The sequence below is a fragment of the Xenopus laevis genome, chromosome 4S (assembly GCF_017654675.1).
Source record: "Xenopus laevis strain J_2021 chromosome 4S, Xenopus_laevis_v10.1, whole genome shotgun sequence".
Lineage (NCBI taxonomy): Eukaryota > Metazoa > Chordata > Amphibia > Anura > Pipidae > Xenopus > Xenopus laevis.
The window spans coordinates 117,657,467-117,675,561 of record NC_054378.1 but is presented as its reverse complement, the minus strand read 5'-3'; the positions used below and the strand labels follow the sequence as shown (position 1 = coordinate 117,675,561).

The 18,095-nt window shown below is 41.5% G+C and overlaps 1 protein-coding gene across 2 annotated transcripts in view; it reads right to left on the bottom strand.

Moving 5' to 3' along the window:
• Positions 1–10,832, bottom strand: part of il17rc.S (interleukin 17 receptor C S homeolog) — a 58,405-nt gene extending 47,573 nt beyond the window's left edge. For both annotated transcript variants that reach the window (XM_041561755.1, XM_041561756.1), the window contains exon 1: positions 9,824–10,832. In XM_041561755.1, coding sequence (XP_041417689.1) covers positions 9,824–9,901 — 78 coding nt within the window. In that variant the 5' untranslated portion in view covers positions 9,902–10,832. The remainder of the gene's footprint in view (positions 1–9,823) is intronic.
• Positions 10,833–18,095: the final 7,263 nt, after the last annotated feature.

The following is an 18,095-nucleotide window of genomic DNA, read 5'->3' as shown; positions in this document are numbered from 1 at the left end:
TATTTGCAACTCAGTTTGCTATATTGTTACATAATAAGATTTTACTCCTTATTTAGTTAAAATGGGGGTTTTTAATACAAATGTGTCTCAAATTTTTAATGTGATATCAAAATATGTTTTATATGTGTTATTTAAAAACTTTAGTACTTGACGCACAGTGATGATGATGATGATGATGTCAGCCAATTAACCTTTCTTGCCACCAAGGGTATTTATTGCTTTCATTTTGTATCTATCTGTACTTTGAGAAAGGCCTCGGAGAGGCCGAAACGTTAGTCCGTTAGCTAATAAACCATTTTTGATTTTTTAAGACCTGAGAGTGCGGACCTCTTTGTTGGATAGAAATTCTAAATATTTTGGACACTGCACCCAGGCACGTTTGCACCTGGTTACGAGAGTGCTGACTCCTCCACAGATCTCTATTTATATATATATATATATATATATATATATATATATATATATATATACGAAATCCAAAGGTGCACTCCGTTAACTCAGTGAAGTCCTGGGTGCCAGCCAAAGTAGGTGAATATTTGCGAAAAAGAGCGTATATATATATATATATATATATATATATATATATATATATATATATATATATATATATATATATATATATAAAATCATATAGCTGACCAGCAATCCACTTGCCCTTGGTTACGAGCAATGGTAATTGTATTTATAGGGAAATTGTATTTATAGTTTGCCTTTAACTTAAGGAGCCCCACTGTGTCTGCAAAAGCGGAATATCCCCTTCGTATGTATCTGTAGCTAACTAGCTAAGCGTATACTTAGTAGTTTTCCATTTAGTTTAGGAGGTTGATTTTCAAACCCTGTTGATAAAATTAATTAAAATTCTGTTTATTCAGGGTTCAGTGTAGAACAGGTGGCCAGGCCTGCAAGCACCAAACTCCCTGTTACAGGTAATCAAATAAATGTAATTGCTTCTGTATTCCAATCAATATGCTCTTCATGTACTGTATATTATTATGACTTTTAGTAATGTGAGGACAAGGAAGTTAAAGGAGCACTAACCCCGTAAAGAATATGGATAGAATAGTTTTATAGTTCAGCAGTGCTATTATGCAAGCTTCAAAGTTCTCTCCAGCAGCTTTGCATCCTCTTATATTGTTTGCCCATATTTTGTGTGTCATGGGCACTGCACATGCTCAGTGTTTTCTGGATAGTTAAGAAGCTAAGGTTAGGGGTTGTTAGAAATCATCAACATTTTTCAAAAGTAAGGGCTCTTACAGACGAGTGTTTAAAGCAGCGCTCCGTTTTTATGCATTCAGCCGCAGGGGAGCGCATGAGTAGACACATTCAGTTTTTTTCATTGTGGCTGTACTCACACATGTGCATGTAGGCGCCGAACGCAGGTTGAGACGCAACATGCTGCATTTTTCCTGCGTTCACCGCCTACACGCGCCTGTGTAAGTACAGCCCCATTGAAAAAAACTGAATTTGTCTACTCACTCGTCTGTAAGAGCCCTTAAAGAATCAATACTCTCTAAGGGAAAGCAATGCATTATTAGCCTCCCCATGAAAACTACTCCTTCTAGGGATGGGGTTGCTGTCCCATTGAAGTTACTATGCTGGCTTACTCTGATGAACGTTATGCTCACTCACCAGTATCAGAGTTTTAGGTTTATGGGGTTAAATAACAAAAATTACTGAGCACAAAGATTATTGGCTATATTAGAGGGTGTCAGTACTTAATATTACCATAATAAAAAAAAAAAAACACAATAGGACTTCATCCCCTAAAAGCCAGATAATAAGATACTTAATTGGTAATATTGAATATAATTGAAATTGTGATGTTTAATAGTCAACCATGCCAACACATGTATTAAAAAAATTAAAAACATTAAAACCCTAAGGGGCCAATTTACTAACAGTTGCCAGTGACTGCTTTGCACCACACTACACACCACTTCGCCAGGCGCAAATTCGTTACCACATTGCTAATTCACTAAAATGCGAAGTTGCGTCCTGGACGATGAACGCTGTTGACTTTTCACTAGCGATACTTCTTTAGTGCAGCATTTAATAGCGAAGAATCGATAGTGTTCGAAAAGTCGCTAGTGATCCTACGCTTAGGTCAATTTGAATAGGGCGGGTACATTAAAGCTGTATGGACGTATTTATTAGAGATGTTGGTGCTAACCCTTAATAAAGACAAAAGATCCTCTAATGCCCTAGACATGAGCCCTGTAAAAATTAATGTTCCATGGCCATCAAATGTCTGGGGAAAAATGTTAACCCAAAAAAGTTCAAGTCAGGACTTTTGCAGGCAATCCTGCTTAAAAAAAAGGAAAAGTTGCCAGCGTTTTTTTCAACTTTAATGCATTTTCGGCAGACAGGACATGATGTAAGTGACATAGGATTGGGGAACATCTAGCTTCATTTTAGCAGTTCACCTGGTCAACTCGGGCGAAAAAGGTAACGTTCAGTAAAATCCGCACTTTAGTGAACTTGCAGAACAACGCCCATTCGTCTGAGCAAAAAGTCGTCTGGCGATAGAGTGCAAACGAACACTAGCGACGGTCTCTTTCGCTAGCAAATTGTAGTCTGCTCCTGTAAGTGAATTGCCAATATCCCTGCGGATGTGATTTCTGGCGAAAAGTCACTAGTGTTAGCCACTTTGCCCTTTAGTAAATGTTAATAATGTTACCACAATACTGTAAATAACTGCTTTTAATATTGAACTAAAAGCTCACAAAAATGAATACAATGTCTGAAAATATTGTCACTCCTACTTGTGAGCTTGATATATTTATATATTGAAATGATTTCAAGGAGAGATGCATCAGATGCAGATTAATTATGTTTGCACCATTGCAATTAAGCTCGCTTCCTCAAGAAGGAGTGTTCCGTATAAGTCACAAATAATTTCTTGTATACCAAAATTTGGTCTCCTATTTGTAAAACAACTCCCATTATGGAGCTTATATTGATGTCCAAAATACTTCAGTGTAAGATCAGTGTGTTGCTCATATCCTTAGGTGCACGGATTTGCTAGCGTGTGAGTTACAGTTCAGTGGTTAACAGCATATTGAATAAGATCATGTTACGTAATGCCTATAATTCTCCTCCATCACAGATATAGATAAACTTGATATTAAACGCCAACCAGGTTTACAGGTAATGTATTACAGGAAAGATCTTTCACCCTGCATATTCTCTTGCCTCTGATTCCGTAAAGGGACTTATTAATGCAATGAATATTTAATCACCTGTCCTTTTATTTTTAGTGTGGATATGAGCTCATCTAAATCTGTTTTTGGATTCGTTCACAATGAATGACAAGGCTCTGAATCATGGGGAAAAAGTGAAAAAGAGTACTGAGCACCTGTGAAAGAGCTGCCACTGGTGTTACACCCTTGTACTTTGCAGATTGGAAAAGCATTTGGCCAGGGATTCAAAGAGATTTAATCGTCAGACTATCAGATAGGAAAACTATAGAAAACTGTACTCAACTTAATTTCCTGATCAACCACGTTCCTAGGGAATGACTGCAACAGCAGCAGACACAATCCACGCATTGCTAAGTCCTGGCCTGACATAAATATTCATGTCTCTGTGTTGCACAGCATAAGAGTAACCAGTTAGTACATGAATAGGGTTATGTAATAAATAGGGATGCACCGAATCCAGGATTCGGTTCGGATTCGGCCAGGATTCGGCCTTTTTCAGCAGGATTCGGATTTGACCAAATCCTTCTGTCCGCCGATCCGAATCCGAATCCTAATTTGCATAGGCAAATTAGGATTCAGTTCGGTATTCGGCTGAATCTTTCGGATTTTGGTGGATTTGGTGCATCCCTAGTAATAAACTTGGATTTGGTGCATCCCTAGTAATAAACGACACTAAGTTTGCCCTGGAGCAGTAACCTGTAGCAACCAATCAGCAGCAGGGCTGGAACTAGGGGTTGGCAGAGTAGGCACCTGCCTAGGGCGCAAAGCTGGGGGGCACCAGGCAGGCACCTTATCTGCCTCTCCTACCCCCTAGTCCGGTCCCTGATTGCCCCTTGGCCCCGCTTGTCCCGTCCTTATTTTTGCACCGAATATTTTTTTTTCAATCAATCAGGGGGTTTTGCGCATGCGCGCGCGGTCCCTAGTGCACGCGTTCTTCCGCATGCTCACGTGCACGTTTTTACGCGCATGCGCGACATTGTTGGGTGCTCGTACCGGCCAGGCTGCCTGGGGCGCCTGACTGGGCTGGCCCGGCACTGATCAGCAGGTAGAATTTACTAGTCACCTGTTATTGGTTGCCATGGGTTACTGCTCCTGGGCAAACTTAGTGCCTTATATTATTTATGCGGGTCAAGATTTATTAAAGCCCAATGCAGCAAAAAGCCATTGCAGCAAAATACTGCCATTTCAGACCTGCCAAGGTTGTGTATAAGTCCTATCCTATTTTGAAGTTTCTGTGGTCTGCGCTGGAATTAGCCCGAAAATCTGACCTTTTCTGCAAAAATTCGAAAATTTGGGCTTTTAGGCAGGAAGCTCAAAAAAATTGAGCGATTCTGGATAAAAAAAAAAAAATCATTTGATCTGGGTTTTCCCTCTATTTTATCAAATTTTAAAAATTAATAAAATGTCCGCAAAATATTGTCACTCCTACTTGTGAGCTTGATATATGTATATTGAAAAGACTTCAAGGAGAGATGCATCGGATGCAGATTAATTATGTTTGCACCATTGCAATTAAGCTGGCTTCCTCAAGAAGGAGTGTTCAGTATAAGTAATAATTTCTTGTATACCAAAATTTGGTCTCCTATTTGCAAATTGTGGATACTAGTGTGGTCAGATTTTTTTTATTTAAAAAAATCAGAAAAATTCAGATTTGGATAAATAACTCTCTTACAGTCAGTGAGTCGTGCTCTAGCATTGCTGCTGCGTCGGTTACAACTTACCTACTGTCTAACATGGGTTGTTTTATGTTACAGAAATGCCTCTCGTGTCGGTTAAAAGGGATTATGAAACCACATGTGCATTTTGCATAATCAAAGCTAATGGAATTCTAAGAAACTTTCCAATAAACATTTCCAAGATTGATTTTAATGTGATTTGTAATTGCTTTTTTGAAGGCACTGTCTGACCATTGCCCTCATTGTTCCTTCTCACTACGTACAGCACTAAAATGTTACAGGAGTCAGCTCTCCTCCAGCCAAGACTTCATTTCCCACAATGCCTTGCACACTTTTAAGATTCCCCTTCTTAGATCTGTTAATCACCAAACATGCAAGGCATTGTGGGAACCAGAGTCTTGGCTGGAGGGGATCTGACTACTACAATTATGTTTCAGTGGTACTTGTAGTTATAAGGAGCAGTGGAGGGAACAGCAAGGGACACACAGATGCTGCTTTTTATAGAAATGACACTTACGGGTTGCAAGTGTAGCATATACCACTCTACGCTAGAAAACTGACACTTAACTTGATTTTGAAAAAGAGATGGAATTAGGCCGAATCTGGAAGAAAACCCTCCCTGGATTTGGATAATCTCTCCTCGGAATAGGAACAGGACGTACATGCCATAACTTAACAATATGGAGTCAAAGTTATTATATTATGTTGCTCCAACTTTTTAATGTTAAAACAAAAAAAGGGAGAAGGGTAGAAGGTAAAAAGTGACATTTGGACAACTGCTAATTTAATGTTTGGTTGATTTTCTGATTTTTTCTGACATTTAAGGGTAAGGCCACACTGGGCGTTTTGGCCCAGTGTGGCCTAACCCTAAAGGGGTGGTTCACCTTTAAGTTAAAGGGATACTGTCATGGGAAAAAAATCTTTCTCAAAATGAATCATTTAATAGTGCTGATCCAGCAGAATTCTGCTTTGAAATCCATTTCTCAAAAGAGCAAACAGATTTTTTTATATTCAATTTTGAAATCTGACATGGGGCTAGACATATTGTCAATTTCCCAGCTTCCCCAAGTCATGTGATTTGTGCTCTGATAAACTTCAATCACTCTTTACTGCTGTACTGCAAGTTGGAGTGATATCACCCCTCCCTTTTCCCCCTCAGCAGCCAAACAAAAGAACAATGGGAAGGTAACCAGATAACAGCTCCCTAACACAAGATAACAGCTGCCTGGTAGATCTAAGAACAACACTCAATAGTAAAAACCCATGTCCCACTGAGACACATTCAGTTACATTGAGAAAGACAAACAGCAGCCTGCCAGAAAGCATTTCTCTCCTAAAGTGGAGGCACAAGTCACATGACCAGCTGGGAAATTGACATGACATGACAGGATCCCTTTAACGTTCAGTATGTTATTCAATGGCCAATTCAAAAGCAACTTCTCAAGTGGTCTTCATTATTTATCTTTTTTTAATAGTTTGCCTTCCTCTGACTTTCAACTTTCAAAAAGGGGTCTAAAACACCAATGCTTTGTAAGGCTACAAATGTATTGTTATTGTTACTTTTTATTACCCAACTCTTTTATTGAGGCCTCTCTTATTCATATTTCAGTCTCTTTCTCAAAATGCATGGTTGCTACGATCATTTGAACCCTAGCAACCAGTTTGAAGAAATTGCAAACTGGAGCGCTGCTGATTAAAAAGCGAGGTAACTCACAAAGAATAAAAAATGGAAACCAATTGCAAATTGTCTTTACCCCTGCCATCTGACTTCAAACCCCACAATCCCTTGCACCTCCACTAACTAGAGTAGAATTAAGACAATGGTACACTTAACAAAAGCAACTATTATTTATAATTACTAGGAGAACACAGTATCTGGGATCAGCAGCCAATTGGTTGGCAGTCAGAAAGAGACGGAATTCCAGTTTGTTTGGAATTGTGCAATGTCATGAAACATTGGCCAGAAATGCACTGGCATAACTTGAATATGTAAATAATACTTTACACTGGGTGTTCCTGAAATGTTTTGGTTCCTTTAGTTGGTGAAAAATATAAAAGTCCCCAAGCGTGACAGACTTGTACTAACTGCCAGCTGAAGGGAGACTGCTCTGCATTGTCCTGAAACCTGTTTGTAACTGAATATTGTTGAGATCAAACCATGAAATATTGTATCAGCTGTTCTAATAGCAAATGTCGCTATTGCCCTATGGAGACTCAAAAACTACGCAACATGAGAGCAACTTTCAAACTGTCATTGCTTAAAAATAAATCAGTGGTATAAAGGCATTTGTAAATGTTAGCGCTTTGGAAAGCAGTATCGGTCTGGCTGTTTCTATTCTCAGCACTGCTGGTTTACTTTTCATTCTTCAAATGCTGATTATTAGAGTTGAGAAAAACTGACTAGTGTTGGGCGAATAAGTTTAGTCAGGTGGGAATTTGCGACAAATGTCCACGTTTTGCCGCTGGCGAATAAATTTACGAAACTCCAGCAAGATCTGCTGCGCCGTAAAAATTTGGGCACTCGTCAGGAAAGCACATAAATATTGTCACACGTCAAAATTATTCAGACGCCCATTAACTTTAATGGATTTGGCCAAAATAGGCACGTGTTTAACAATTGTCGTGGGCGTCCAAATAGATTTACGTCAAAATAATTTTGACGCCCATTGACTGCCGTTTCGCGAATTTCGCGGGAAATTTGCTAATTTTTCACAAAGCAAAACGGGACAAATTTGCCCATCACTAAAACTGACTTCTGCTACTTTGTTTCATGAGTCAGAACCAGAGACCAGAAAGGGATAAACTAATACTACTTTTAGTGCCAACAGGGTCGGACTGGGGGTCTTGGGGCCCACCGCAACTACTGCCCCAGGGCCCCCGCTGCTGTTCTAGTGCTGCTCTAGTGCACCGGGTCTCTGCGTGTGCGCACGGCACCACGTCAGTGCAGTGGTTGTGCGCACCGCCGACAAAGAGGGTTCGCGCAAAACCAAGAAGCGGATCTGGGCCGACACTGAGTGCTAATGGCAAATAACTGTAAAAGTTAGAAAGTTGCTTAGAATTCTATTTTCTTTCATTATGCATTTGGGTGGAGTTCTCCTTTAATGAAGGTCACTATACAGGGACTGACTTTTACTTTATCTGAGCAGGTGGTAATCGGGTGACCAAAGACCATTGATTCGTTGGTTTTGGTGGTTCACCTTTTAGTATGTTATAGAATAGCTAATTCTAAGCAACTTTTCAAGTGACCTTCATTTTTTTCATTTTCTATATAGTTTTTTAAATTATTTGCCTTCTTCTTCTGATTCTTTTTAGCTTTCAAATGGGGCTCACTAATCCCATCTAAAAAAAGAAATCTGTACAGCTACAAATGTCATTGGTACTTTTTATTAATTTCCCTCTCCTATTCATATGCCAGCCTCTTATTTAAACCAGTGCATGGTTGCTGGGGTAATTTGGACCCTAGTAACCAGATTGGGGAATTTGAGAGCTGCTGAATAAAAAGCTAAATAACTCAAAAACCACAAAAAATAACAAATGAAAAACCCATTGCCAATTCTCTCCAAATATCACTCTCTCTAGATCAGTGATCCCCAACCAGTAGCTCGTGAGTAACATGTTGCTCTCCAACCCCTTGGATGTTGCTCTCTGGGTCCTCAGAGCAGATGCTTATTTTTGAATTCCAGACTTGGAAGCAAGTTTTAATTGCATAAAAACTAAGTATAGTACCAAGTAGAGCCTCTTGTAGGCTGCCAGTCCACATAGGGGCAACCAAATAGCCAATCACAGCCCTTATTTTGGCACCCAAAGAACTATTTTATGCTTGTGTTGCTCTCCAACTCTTTTTACATTTGAATGTGGCTCCCGGGTAAAAAAAAGGTTGGGACCCCTGCTCTAGATCTACAGATCTCCTTAAGATGGTCAAGATGTCCTGGGAACTGTCAGCTCCAAACTTGTGGACCAGGGTCGCACTGGCCGGGCAGGAAACCGAGAAAAAACCCAGGGGGCCCCTGAACCTCATGGGCCAGACCCCTCTCCCCATTTTGGGATTTCACAAAAAAAAAGTCAGCGCATGCGTGCCGAGTGGCACCGTTCGCTGAGCGCGTTGCACTTAGCGCCTTGATGCATGTGCGCTGAACGCGTCTTCATTTCCGCCTCACAGTAGGTGGCGGGCAGGGAGGCCGGAGGGGGTCCCTGGACAACGGTCCTGGTGGGGAGGGCCACTGATTTACCATTACTGACATTTTAATAGGGTGACTGTCCATCCCTCCCACGTCACCCATTAAATATAACTAATATTCTGACTGCTGCTATAAATACCCATGTCCCTCTGCAGCCACAACGCAGTCGATTCCAGTCCCTGAATAAACTCTCAGACGCAATTTCTGTACATGAATGCTAGAGCGCATGTGGAGGAAATCCCATAAATTTCTTATGGCCTGTCCTATCCCAGGCTAAACAAGACTATTATAGAACAACCATTAAACACTCCACTGAAGCCATATGTAGAGTTGCAAATAATCTCCAGACTGTTAAGACCAAGGGACATTACTCTATTCTTTCAATATCTTCAAGAAAAAATGAAAAGATTACCTTTTTGAGCACTAGAACATTAATTTAGTCCTGATTCCTATTGGACAATGCCTTTACCTTGTGCACTTTTTCCTCTCTGATTTGTGCCTGTATGTTAGCCACGCAACACTTAGACTGTAAGCTCTACGGGGCAGCAGGGACCTCCTTCTCACTGTGTCTCTTACCACATAGCAATTAAACTCTATATCTTAATATGAGCTCTGTGTACTGTATATATTTGTTGTCTGACTTGTCCTCTCTCTGTGTACTTTTATATATTGTACTTTTATTTATATTTTATTGTACAGAGCTGTGGCTCCTTAACAGCACTTTACAAATAAAGTTATACATACATACTGTAACACATACATAACCTACCCCAGTGCAAGTGATGGTGCAGAATCCATAGTCCAGGGTAAGAACCAGCAGGAATATGATGACAGTCAGGTGCTTCATGGTTGTGGGCAGCTTTCCCAGTACAGTGCAAAGTATCAATAATGAAAGAGATTCCGTTCTTGGCAGGTGTCTGTCTCACAACTCTAAGCCCTCAGGGGAGTGGTACGTGAGCATTTAGAGTGGGTAATAAAAGGAAAATGAAAGGAAAGTATATATTGGGTAAGTAAGGGAGGCGTTTAATAAAATGGAATTAAGGTGCCGGGAGTAGGGCACAGTAAGAGTGAGATGCCCTGTTAGAGATCAGTTACAGAAAGAATTAATTGTGGTGCCTTGGCAAACAGTAGCACGTCTTATAGCCTGGCCACAGAGATGGCTCTTCTTTCAACAGAATGGCAGGTCTTACAGCCTTGGCATGCTATGGCACATCCTATAGACTGGTATAGGGCCCAGGAGGGTACCTGCCACAGTGTAGATACACAGGGTATCAGGCAATTCAGTGTCTGGGGCGGCACAGAGCTTGGCCTTCATCCTGGGCATGGAGCAGTATGTCCTACAGTCTGGACACAACTTGATACTTTCATCAGCATGGCACGGTAACTGCTTGAGCAAAAGATGGCACCTCAGTTATAAGGTGACGGAACAGGCTGGTATTTCCCTGGGGCACATGAGAGTACAGTATCCTGTGGGTTGGTGAATATTTAGGTTGGCAGAAGATGCGACAGCTCCCGTATGCCACTCTGCCTCTGGCTCATAACTTGGTCTCCAAATGCACAGCCCCTTCCTGGCTTCACATAATCCTTATTCCTGGGCTCCTCCTGCCCTGTATTGCCTGCCTGACAGCCGTATACCTGTAAACACCTGTATAAATCCACACAGGGTATAGCTGGCCTTGTGCCACTCCCTCTACTCTATTCCTGCTCTCCAGTCCTCCAAGTGCCTCCGCTCCCAGTACTGAAACTGTGTGTCCCGACTCCCTATACACCTAGGACTTTGCCTCCCTGTTCCTGCCCCACAGCTTTGTGCCCCGCCTCCTGCTCACCTGTCAGGGAAAATGATCAACACAAACACTTTAGTCATTCTGTGTGTGTATGTGTGTGTGTGTGTGTGTGTTTGTGGTACTTCCAGCGCCCAAGGGCACCCTGGGAAAGTGTCTTCAGAGGGGCAAAAGGAGCATTTACCCAGGGCCCATTGATTCTAGGGGGCCACTGTGATTGCAGTTGCATGTCATTATTTATACTGGTGTTTGGTTGGGGTGCAAGTTCTCAGCTGCACATTGATGGGTACATAAGTAGCTCTTTATAAATAAAAACTTAATAAATAATACTTAAAAGAACAACTGCCCTCAGCTGCTGCCGGTAGCAGTGTGTATATTTTCTAGTGTGTCTGTCAGTCTATGTATGTATGTGAATGTTATTTCTTAGTCAGTCAGTCAATAAGTAACTGGTGTTTTGAAGAATTAAATGAACTTGGGTCACAGATTTAATAGTAAACATTTATAGCTCCATTAACCCGGCCTGAAACTGGGCAAGAAATGAGGCACCAAAATGGCACTGGTTTATTGTTCAGTCCAATGAATATGTAAATAATGATTTAAAGCAATACTAACACTAGAAATGACACCTTTTTTTAACATTTATCATAACATTGTCTTTGCAAACAGTTTATGATTTTGCCAAGTATTTGCACAATGCATTTACATTACCTATCTGATTCCCCCCATGATCCTCTTTGAGGGGGTTGCTATATTTTACTAGCATTAGAAACTCTGACAGGATCAGGGTTGGACTGGGCCAGTGGGGCACCGGGGAAAAACCCGGTGGGGCCCGGATTAGTGATATGCGGTTCGGTTTTTCCTGACACTAACCGTCCTCCCTCAGGCCGGGACTAGGAGAATACAGGTTGATTGAGGAGATGAAGAATATTAGTACTGAGATTGGGCCCCTTGTCTAAGGTTTTATGGTGGGCCCCTGGTCTAAGGTTTTTGGGTGGGCCCCTGGTGTCCCAGTCCGACACTGGGCGTCCCCGCTGGAGACATGCTGGGGGACCCTGCCGCCCACTAGACCACCAGGATAAGGTATATTCCTTATATCTATTAAGGATAGGCTATTGCTCCTTGGGATAAATATAAAGGAGAGTTCATAGAAGGCGAGATGGTGTGGGAGAAGAGGCTGTAGCTGTGGGGCAGTGTCTTGAGTGAGGCAAATGGTCAGTGAAAGGGGCAGTGAAGAAGCAACAGAGCAGAGATGTCACTGCAGTGTAATGAGATGTTAATGTGACAGGGGCATAGCCAAATCTCCTGACTATCCCCAGAAGGTCTCTGACAGGGTAACAGTAACAATATATCATGTCCCATTACCATGTGGGACCCCACCATTGTATTGGGACATCCCCAAGCACATGGAAATATTACATGATGAGAGTTCTGCCTGCAGCTATTCTTTTCTGTGTTCCTCAGAGAGGTAAATATTGAGGGAGGGGCTGGTGCAACTTGGGGTCTGCCACCTTAGGCACAATAGTGGAAATTTGCATTTCTTGGTAAAATTGGCTCTGAGATGTGCAGTGACAAGCGGATGTCAATGATGTTAATATTGTAGGGGACTGATAAATGTGTTCCCCATTTTCCTAAAGCCCCATAAAGTTTGGCCACTGAAGGACCCCTTAGTTATACAGGAGCTAGGTTCCTCATCTCTGGTCAAAACATGACCCCTGGAGTTCTCAGGTTTAGCAACTAGGTGGCATTTTATTATAATATATAAGCTGAGCACACTTGTGCTCAAGGTCCATTTTGTTAGTCCCCTTACCTGAGCAGGCAGGAAGGGTGAAGTGGAACCTAGACAGGTCAGGTCTAGCTAGGATAGGATACTCTCTTTCATAGATCACTCTAGAAATTATATATAGTTAGGGCTATTTAGCAGAGCAGCTGGGCCTTCACCAAGGAGTGTTGAGTGATCCCAGGTACTAATTACCCATAGTAGGGACTAATGTTAGAGCCAGGATTTAGAGAGACACCCTTGTAGACCACTTAGGGCAAAAGCTGAAAGCTGGGAGTACTTCTGTTGATGCAGTGTATGCTCTGTTACCCTGTGGGGACATATACTGACTATTGGTACTGAGATTGAACTATCTTTCTTTAATAAACATGTTCTATGGTTACGTTGCAAGAACCACTGGTTCCCAATTAATGTGCACTGCATTCAGTTACAGTTTTACAAGACACCATTGCGAGGGATTTATGTATCCAATGTTTGTTACATTGTTATTGATGTCCCCGCCCATCACTCCCCCTGACCTTTCCCGCCCCCACTGATTACTATTTAAAGGAAATCTATACCCCCCAAACAATGTAGGTCTCTATAAAAAGATATTGCATAAAATAGCTCATATGTAAAACCCTGCTTCATGTAAATAAACCATTTTCATAATAATATACTTTTCTAGTAGTATGTGCCATTGGGTAATCATAAATAGAAAATTGCCATTTTAAAAAATAAGGGCCGCCCCCTGGGATCGTAGGATTCACTGTACTCACAAACATACCAACAAACCATACATGTTAGGTCACATGAGCCAATTAACAGACAGAATTCTGTCTTTTGCTTCCACACTTCTTCCTGTTACAGTTAGAGCTGTAGTATTTCTGGTCAGGTGATCTCTGAGGCAGCACACAGACCATCACGAAATGGTGGCTCAAGGCAAGAGATGTAAAAGGGCAATATTTACTTAAATATATATTCCAGTTTGGTAATATTCTTTAATATGCCACTTAATATGATATGAACTATCTGTTGCTGAAGTGTTCATTTTGGGGATATAGTTTTCCTTTAACACAGAGTAACGAATGTAACCACATGCTTGATAAAGAGTCCTATGTGACTCGAAACGTCGCATTATTTTGTCTACTGAAAATGAGCCAATAAATCACAAAGAAAGTTCACCGAAACAACGTGTCAGTGTGCTGCGGTCTGTTGGATATTGCATATGACTGAAACCCATGGCAGAGTGGGAAATTGGCTGCTAAGCACCTGGTCCCAAAAGGGAAAAGAAACGGAGGTGAGCACTTCATACTTGTGTGGACCATTGCGAGGGCTCATCCCCTGAGAATTATAGACCCACCTCAGCGCAATACCTGACATACTCTTTACCTTAATGCATTATAGCACACTGAGGCATCCCTGAAGTCTATGGTGGAAACCTGGTACAATCACAGCCCCATGCTGCAGGGTTTTTGGGCAAGATGGCAGCAGATGTATTATATCAGTGCTGCCAAGACTTTTGGCAGGGCTGTATTTAGGTCTGATGCTGCCCTAGGCATGTGTCAGGGAAGGGGATTGCGTCGTCTGTGTTGACGTCACGCGACATATTCAGCGGAAGTGACGTTAGCACGCTATGCACGTGACATCACTTCCACATTCTTCCTCCGCCCCCCTACCCCTCAGCTCCGTCACTGGATTTCCTGTGGAAATCCGTGGCGGAGGGTGGGGAGGGTTTTAAAAAAAAAAATAGGCACCCCGAGGGCCGCCCCCAAAACCGAGGGGGCCTATATATATATATATATATATATATATATATATATATATATATATATATATATATATATATATAAAAATAAATACAGCCCTGGCTTTTGGCCCTTCTATTTTTAACATTAGGGTTGTTATCCGTCCTGTTTTGACCCAGACAGCCCGGTTTTCAGAAGGGCTGCCAGGCTCAAGACAGTCTGCTCCATTTTCCAAATTAGGAAAACCGGGCAGGATCCCCCTTGATTGACATGGAGATCAGCCAACCACTGATCACCATGTCATAGCCTCGCCCCTGTAATGGCTCTTTCCCCACCTGCAATGTCATCGGCCCAGCCCCTTGCGCCAATGACACGCCCCTGTGATGTCAACCAACCACCCCTGCCCGGATTGTGGGCCACAGAATGGTGGCAACCCTAATTCAACTCCCAGCACCCACTTACAATTTACAGAAAAAGGGGGGGTTGGGGATTATAGTTAAAGAACAGTGTAGGAGCCATAGGTTGGACAGTCCTATTATTATATAAATCTAATAATACGTTCATTTCTTTTAAACTAATTTCCAGCCCTAACCTATAAAAACTGCCAGTGAGGCAGAGGCTTAGGTAAATGTTAAATAATGTAAATAAGCAGAGAAGGCGGCGGATTGAACTGGAAATGAGGTGCTACTTGGGTTTCACACCCAACAGGATTATTCACTCTTTTGTTTGTTGTTAAAATGGAAGCACAACCATGCACACAAACAATGCGGCTTTTAGCAGTATTTTGTATTGTTGTAAAAGAAAGGATACATTATTAAAGGAGAACTCAATCCTTTAATTTCAACTGCATTTTTGTAATCCGGGTGCAATTTGTAGCTAACGTGCAAACCAGGAATTGCTACAGTGCACCAATGCATTCACTGGCAGGTGTGTGGTTTTTTTGACCCATGCCAGCACCTGTTGAAGCAATGTTGTGTGCATAGTTCATAGCATAGTAGTCCTTCCTTTTCTGCACAAATGTGCCTATTAAGCACAGGGACCCCTGAAGATACCACATCCAGGGTTACCACAGTAGGTTGTGTCCATACCTGCTACTAGTCTACTACCAGACTGCCACTAAAAGAAATGCACATTAATTCTGTTTTTAATTCTGTGGTACAGAACCTAGTCCATTCCAACAAACTGCATTGGCGCTTGTGTTCCTCTGAAGATTCTCCCAGTAGCTCCCCAGCTGTTCTGCTGATTCACAGCACGTCAGTATGACTTTAATCACACGACAATTTATATATCATTATTATTATTGTGTAATAAAATGTAACAAAGGTTTTTAAAAAAAACTGTTTATGTAGGAAATTGTATTTTAGAGCCTACAGAGTCTTCCAACTACTAAACCACAATATTCCAGATTAATGGTGCCAAAGTCCACCACAAGCTCGTCAGTTGCCCCCCTTTAGCAGCGTTTAATGAGTTCATAACCCTGTTTATTGCCCATAGTCTTATTTATTGTGACATATGAAACATAAACCAATCAATTTGAGCTGCAAGTGGCAAGAGCACAGACGGGAAAATGTATTAGCTTCAGAAGACCTGAGATCTCATGGGATAGCCTTGTGTTAAAGGACAAGAAAAGTTAAACTAAAGAAGTAGCTAGAAATGTTGTACATTATGTTTTGGGCTTCTATGCCAGCCCCAGACAACCAAAACCCTTTATCAGTAAAGATCTGTGTCTCCAAAGATGCCCCAGTAGCTCCCCATCTTCTTTTCTGCTGATTCACTGCACATGCTCTGTGCTGCTGTCACTTACTGAGCTTAGGGACCCACTCACAATATACAGTACACATAGAATAGAAATGTCACAATATAAGGCTGATTAGTAATTAATACAGATAATTACTACATGGCAGCACAGAAACCAGTACAATTAGCATCAGAATTTAATAATCAGCAAACCTGTAGCATCAGCTTATATTACAGGGGAAGCTCATTTTCTGCTGGATAATTAGTGACGAGCCCTAAGCTTAGCTTCTCAACAGCCAATCAGAGCCCACTGAGCATGTGAGTGTCACAGACACTTTCCAAGATGGTGACCCCCTGTGATAAGTTTGAAGTCCTGGATCATTGCTGCTATTGCTAAGCTGAAACTTTAGCCTCGTGCAATAAGTTCAGTGTATAAAACATTGCATTTTTAGTCCTATTCATTTTTAGGGTTTAGTTATCCTTTAAATAATTTTGAAGAGGAACTAAACAACTTAAATTTTGCAATTTACATTGATTATCCCCCCCCCCCTCATGTTTACCCTGTCAGTATATTGATTAGGAAATAGCAGCTACTTTGTTCATCCCCATTGCCGGCCAGGAATCAGAAGAAGCATTACTGACATTTCTCTGCTCACTATCCCTATTTTCTGGAAACAATTTTTTTTATTTTTAAAACACTGACACAATCCTGACTTGCTGCTATCATTAGCATATTAGGCATTCAGCCCAGAAACATAGTAATTAATATATATGGGTTGTCCCAAAATTCATGTGAATTAGGGCTTGGCAATGGAATAACACATCTGCTACACCCTAATGACGTGGTCATTAATTGCTTGTTGCAGGAACTACCCAAACAGGGGGTGTTAGTGACAGCCATCATATTATTAATGTAACAAATACAATAAAACTCCATATAGGTGGAGTCTTGGCTGATGGGGAGCAACTGAGACATTGTTTGAAGGAGCAGATAGTCAGAACTAGCAGTGGAGAGAATAGTCAAGGGCAGGCAGATACTGTATATTCAGGTTACAACCTCTTTAAGCTTCACAATTGTTGGTATTGGATGATATTTATATATCGAAACCTTACGTTCAAGATCTTCTTTCAGGTTCATCCAGTCTCTGTGTTCCTTGAGTTCTACAGAACACAATAGAGATGTTCTGATAGGAGGGCGATTCCATATTTGTTTGCATTGAATCTAAGGTTACTGAAACCCTCCTTGGGCCTCTTTTTCACACTCTTTGATTTGGAAAAGCCCTAGGGTGGCAGGTTGAAATATCACACTATATGTATGAATTACACTGACTTTCACCTAGTGGGTGGATAAATGTGCCATTATTCTAGTTTCCATTTCCATTAAATGCATGGTATTGTCCCAACAGAATGCTCCCACTTGTTATCCAAACCCATAACTAAGAGGATGGTCCCTAGGCAGGAAGCACCAAGGGAGCCAATGAAAGAGGAGCCACCCCATGGGGGTAATTAAGGTAAGTAATTAAGACTGCTGGCGTTGGCTTTTTAGCTTTTTGCCATTTAGAAACCATAATCCTAGCATATCTAATGACAAACATAATAAGAGTGAATATTTCCCCAGTGTTTTGTTTGTATGTACCTGTTTGTTTATTTCAACAGAAAACCATGGCTACAACTACAGTTCTGCTTTCACTTAGTGTAATCACATCCCATCCATTTTGTAAGATATTCATTATTTGAGAGCTGGAGGTGGCAACCCTAGTGTGACGCTCTTTGTTCTTCATTTTCCGAAGTTGCCTCACGAGGAAACTTCGGCCGACTTTGGAAAAACGTATCGATCCGAGTGCCACCCCGCTGTCGATTTCGATTCTAGCCGGCGGGAGGCAGTTCGGGGAGATTAGTCACCCCAAAGAAGAGGTGATTTATCGCCGGCGACTAAATCTCCGCAAATCTGAGTGTGTGTCTCTGCCCTTACTGTTGTACTAAAAGTTGGAGTGATATCACCCCCCTCCCCCAGCAGCC